This window comes from Aulonocara sp. 'chitande type north' Nkhata Bay, linkage group LG15 (genome assembly GCF_057382095.1).
Source record: "Aulonocara sp. 'chitande type north' Nkhata Bay isolate Kocher_YH1m ecotype deep benthic linkage group LG15, A_spYH_male_GT1.1, whole genome shotgun sequence".
Lineage (NCBI taxonomy): Eukaryota > Metazoa > Chordata > Actinopteri > Cichliformes > Cichlidae > Aulonocara > Aulonocara sp. 'chitande type north' Nkhata Bay.
In genome coordinates, this window is record NC_141358.1 from 28,414,180 (window position 1) to 28,420,179 (window position 6,000).

General features: G+C 39.6%; 1 protein-coding gene across 4 annotated transcripts in view; it reads left to right on the forward strand.

Moving 5' to 3' along the window:
* Positions 1-5,274, forward strand: part of ubr7 (ubiquitin protein ligase E3 component n-recognin 7) — a 36,642-nt gene extending 31,368 nt beyond the window's left edge. For all 4 annotated transcript variants that reach the window (XM_086265413.1, XM_086265412.1, XM_086265411.1 and 1 more), the window contains 2 exons: positions 3,241-3,302; positions 3,384-5,274. In XM_086265413.1, the coding sequence (XP_086121539.1) occupies positions 3,241-3,302; positions 3,384-3,473 (152 nt within the window). In that variant the 3' untranslated portion in view covers positions 3,474-5,274. The remainder of the gene's footprint in view (positions 1-3,240; positions 3,303-3,383) is intronic.
* The last annotated feature ends 726 nt before the right edge of the window (positions 5,275-6,000 follow it).

Genomic DNA, 6,000 nt, shown 5'->3' on the forward strand with positions numbered 1-6,000 from the left:
TGCAGCTTCTCTAACATTTGATTGGTTGCCGTGCAAAGTAAGTCAAAACAGGTCGATCCTAGATAATCGATTGCTTGTGTAGACTTGGGGCAGCCAGGTATCGCAGAATGCAGATCAAATCACAGGCAGCAATGGTGGTGGTGTAGTTTTAAAATACCCCGTTTTTCTGTCACCAGCTACACTTTTAACAGTGTTTTAGCCACGAATGTCGCGACGTATGTCTGGTCAGGTTGTCAACATAGAACATGTTTGCAAAAGTGCTCAGATGTTTTCAGAGATTTCACTAGCTCTGCTAACAATTAGCATTCAGAGTGCATCCAGGGGGTTACGTTAACTGGTTTGTTTACATATTCCACTCTCCGTGTTCCACATGTTGCATTCGCAGATTCTCATTTTCACCGAACGATCGTCTCTTTCCGCCTGGTCTTGTGTCTCTGTGCTTCTGTAACATAAAGAACGAGCTGACATTTTTCTCACGAAACCAGCGATCAGCTCAACAGACCCTCAGTTTACCTGCATGCATCCTCCTCCTCATCTGTCAGCTGTTTAACACCTGCTGCTAATTCAAGAAACACGCCTACGTTACCTGGTGATAGTCAGGTAACGTAGGCGTGATAGTTACCTGGTGATAGCCCAGTTAAACTGTGATAGTCACAGTTTAACTGGGCAGCCGGTGCTCGATATAAAGCAATGTCAGCGCATTTTTCTGCACAAGATGAGTAAATATAGTGTTTTCCCCGAGCGCTGTTTTATTTACAACTGAGCAAATCGGTTTGGCTGAGGTTAAAGTTACGTTTCATAACTGCATAGTTTCACAGACGTTTAATGGTTCACTGGCACATGTGTTAGACTGAACTATCATCTAAATATCATCTGTTTTTTAATAGTTATTCAACTGTATTCTAAGCACCAGCTGTCTGTTAGAATGTGATTTTTTTTTCTCTCTCTGTTGGCAGAGGTATAAAAATGTGCAGGAAAATCTTATGTCAACACTCTCTCTCTTTTTTTTTTTTTTTTTTTTTTTTTTGCTTTTTCGGTCATGTTATGTTTACCTGTCAAAGGCTTGTTACAAACTATGAAACACATCGTGCAGACTTCTGGATGTTAGAAGAAAACTAATACTGCTCATGAAGGAGACTAAAGGCAGGAAGGTGTCCTTTAAAACTAAACATGTTAATAGGACCTCCCTATTTATATCATAGTCTATGATATAGCACGTGTATTTCAGTAATAGCCTGCTGATTTCAGTGTAGTGGTGAACAGTCGCACAGCTCACGTAGGCGTTATCTGTGATTCTCCTTAACTATAATTTATCCAAGTTAACTTCAGTTAACCATTCAGACAGTTCTTTTGCAATGAAAAACATAAACACCCATGCTGCCGGTAGGTTTCCTCAGTGCCAGCTGTTAACATTATAGCTGCTTATGCAGTAACCATGGTAACCACGGACTCTGAGCGGCTGGATCGACGGAGGTCAGACAACAATTTTACATGTATGATCTTAAAACAGGACACAGCCACTATACGTGCTGGCCTCATATAAAATGTGAAGGCAGACTAAATCTATGTTTGACGTTTGTTTATATCTAATCTTCCTTTTCAAACATTTAAACAGCAGCGAGTCTGCAGCTGAGGGAATACAAACTTAACATAACTCAAATTATCGGAACAGGTTTGCTCCTTTCTTGGATTCATTTGGTGATTTATTAAATGTATAACTGTTATTCTAATCTGCTGCTGAGTCTCTTACACTTTTCTTTATGCTGTATATTTTCACGTCTCTGGAATAGTTGGAAGTTAGATAGTCAGCTGGGAAACTTTGTGTTAACTCATGGAGCTGTGGATATGCTGACCTCGCTGCGTGGTGTACAGAGCGAGGTCAGCATGATTAATATTCACAATAAAAATATTAGCCGAACATCATGAAGTCTGTATGTGTTTCATAGTGTCGAACAACCTTTGTACAGTTAAAGCCAGCAGTTACTACATGACAGAATCACCAACGCTATCTCTTTTATGCGTTTATACACAGGTCACGCTGATTACTGAACAAAAACCCAAAGATCAGATGTTAAACAGATTTATTTGCTCTCTCTCCTCCTGTTTTTAATGTTAGTTATAATTCAGAATTGGCGACTGAAACACATAGGACACATAAGAACATCAGGAAATAAAACACCGATAAATATAACCTCAGTAAAAGAAGTCAGCGGGGGTTACTACAGCTGTGTACCGGGGCCTGCGCTTTGTCGGTGGGATTGCTTGCGAGGCGAGCGGGTCTATCCCACGCTTTGCCATGAGACTGGGCAGACATCTCCGAAATCATCGAAGCACTTTTGCAAAGAGGCTGTATCTTGACAAACCGACCAGACACATGAAGATTAAACCACTACATTCTCGGCTAAAAAAAAAAATTAAAACGGTATTTGGTGACACACAAACAGGGTTTTTCAAAGTTCAGTTCTGTTAGCTTCCACATGCCGGTTGTTGTGTGCTAGAAACAATGGCCACCAGGCCAAAGCAATGGTTTTGACTCGATCAGCATTAACCCCGCCCCCTGAGTTTGATGGGTGAGGCTGACAGATAAAATTATTTCATGATGAGAGCCAGGCGCCAGGACTGCCAAAATGAAATAAATAAATATATCATTAAATAATTAATTAAATGTGTCAATAATTAATTAAATGTGTCAATAATTAATTAAAATGTGAAATACATAATTAATTAATTACATGTGTCAATAATTAATTAATTACATGTGTCATAACTATTTATTTAATTAATTCCAATTTTAATTAATTATTGACACATTTAATTAATTATTTAATGGTGTATTTAATTAATTCATTATGGCAGTCCTGGCGCTCCATACTATGGTAGGTCTTAATGGGTTAAATGAGAATAAGAAAGAAACGTATTTCTTTGTGCCCCCCTTTCCCTGTTAATGCCCTACCCCTGCACACTTACCAGCTGTCAGCTACCATTCATAACTTCCGTTCAACTCATTCATGTCACCTAAAAGGTAAACCTGTTTCTCCATCACCTGTTCAACAGTGGTGGTATCGCGCATCGCAGTTTTTTCCCCCCTCAGTACTCTTTTAACGCACACGTGAAATCTTTGCTTTTATGCAGGTGCTCACACTAACTTAACAATTCTGTAAGTGGACTCTGTAAGAAGAATGTTTGAACCTGCAGAAAGTCTATGAACAGATTAAATAGTCCTGATTATTTTTCTTGCAGGATACAATGACATGAAAACTGAGCTGAAGGACTTCCTGCAGAGATTTGCAGCTGAAGGAAAAGTGAGTCTTCCACCTGATAGGTCAAGTGTCTTGTGACTGTTCTGATAGGTTAACTGATATAATTTAACTATTCTATGATAGGTTGTGACATCTGATGACATTCGTCAGTTCTTCGAGCAGCAGAGTCGTAAAAGACGCAGAGTTGATGCCGGAGAGTTCTACTGCACCTGATCCCCCCTGACCTCGCCTCCATCTGCTGATCTTTCATCCCTGATTAAATGGAACCTGTTGTGTGTTTCCTGTTTTAACTTTTCTATAAAATCTGTCTGACATGTTGAACAACCTCTTTGTTTCTCAGTATTGTTTCCTTTTTAAACAATCTAATAAAACAATCTGAACATGGCAACATTTGGAGTTACTTCATGATCAGTCAACTGATTAGTCAATCAATTCTGCCAACTAATCCTCTTATGAATCAGCTGATAGAATGATTGAAAACTGAAAAACAGCTCAGAGACAATAAATACTTAAGAAACAAAGTTTCAGTTAAAGAAAAAAAAGCTAAATGTGTGAATGTGAAAGAGTAAAGAACCAGAAAATATGAAAAACCAAACTACAGAGGCCAAATCAATAACAAAACTATTCAGGTGGGTTTTTAAGCGATCAATAATATTCAGATGTTATTTTTAAAACTTAGTTTATTTTAATGATCTGATTGATGTTATCTAAGATGAGGCTAACGCAGCTGGCGCTGTCATCTCATTGGATGGCCACTTAAACATCCACAAATATTTTGAAAAATGTAGTGTTTTTCTTTATTTTAAAAAGACAAAACTGTGAAAGTAAGCACAATTTTTTTCCCTCACTCTTACTTAACTGAAGCCTTTCATTGAACTACTAATTAAACAAATTGGTACTCTCTGGCCAGGCATGTGGCAGCACTTCTTCTATCATTCTGTTCATATTTAACAAAAATGCTGCCATAAGGGTACACATTAGTTTTTGACTGCTAGTGAAAATGGTTTTCATTACAAATATCTCTAACTGAAAACCACATGCAGGATAATTGGGTTTATCAGCACTATTAACAGTGTAAGAATCACACACCAGTAGAGCTTTGGACACATCCCATTTGAGCCAACAGATTACATTTTCTCTGATATATTTGTTGTCAGGTGCAGTTGCAGCTACAGTTACTGTTGCTATGATGAGAGGAGCTCCGTAGCCTAGAGAGAATCCAATGGCCAGCATAGATGCTTTAGACAACCCCCCAAAGACATTAGTTGTACGGTAGAGCAGCAACAAAGCTGAGGCAAACATCCAGAAAAACAGAGCTAGGTAGAAAAATGGATTAAAAAAAAGGTAGCTGCAGTGCACCCTGGTTTTTTTTTTTTTTTTTTTTGAACTTTTGCATCTGAAATGGCCGCTCCAATTATAAACCAAATGTTTGCAATCAGGAGGGACAGTAATGTTGACTATGGCAACATGACGCACGTAAGAGGTTTCAGTCGTTATTTTTCTCCATATGAGTCCTTCAATGATGAGACATATGACCAAGGAAATCATGGACAGGCCAACTCCAATGTAGGTTATAATGTCTAAACAGAGTTTCTTTGGAATGTTTGGTGACATGAGGATGGAGAATGAGGTCAGGTGGTTGCAGTTGCAGGTAACAGTTCTGTTAGAGAATTGTGGATCATTATGGTTGTCATTGTGCAAGATGATTAGATCTTTAGCATGAATGTTCACCTCTGTTTTCTACACAGACGCACACTCACGTTTCACTGATCACATCACATGCTCACAGACACATTCACACACACACACACATCACATGTTCACTGTTGCAGACACACACGACACATGTTTATATGTATTTTATCTATCGCATGATTAATGAGATGTTTGTGTAAACACTGAGTTAATAAAAGAACTGCAAGAGGGGGCCAGAGTTGGAGTCGTCTGAGGTTTGGGTGCAGAGCTCACAGCTCTGAGATTCTGACTGGGCTCCCCTTGCGCAACTTAAAACCAATTGATCTCTGTTCGTCTGGCTTTGTTCACGGGACTAAGTCTCTGAGTCAGCGAGGCCTGCAAGCACAGACCTAACATTTATTTGGTCCTTCGGAGCCGGACTCCAACAAATGGCCTTTCATTGAGGAGGGGGTAGGACATACCGAAGTCTGTGGACAGCCAGGACACTAGGATGCCCGAAGAAAGCCCTGGAATGTGAATTTGTGGCCAGGCCGGTGAGATAGCGTCTGAACTCCCCTTGGTTGGATGGTGATTGACGGGATCCTGAGACCCTCCCCGTGAACGAGAAGCAGCACAACAGTAAGTAAACAGAGCGCCTCTATAACTGTGCGAATGATCGTAGGGTCCGAGATAGAAACGTGTCACCGTGACTGTGTGCGTTTAAGCAGGAGTGCTGGTCGCGCGAGTGCATGCGATAATTGGTGTGTGGATCGATATTGAAATATCGATTCTTCCGATCCCAGTAATTTATGTTCTAGAATCGATTCTCATATTAAAATATCGATATTTTAGTATTTTGGAGTAAATTTGTAGTTTTTCATTAACAGGAACACAATGGAAAGAAACTATATCATTTGGATCGTCTAAATTGGAAGAAACTACTTCCTCTTACGCCTTTCATAGTCATATGCGAAATACGGCTGTATAAATGTGTCGCAGCCCCTGGCCAGTGTTGCCAACTCCTCAGCAAGAAAAATCACTTTTGGCTATTCTAAAAGTCTCTAGA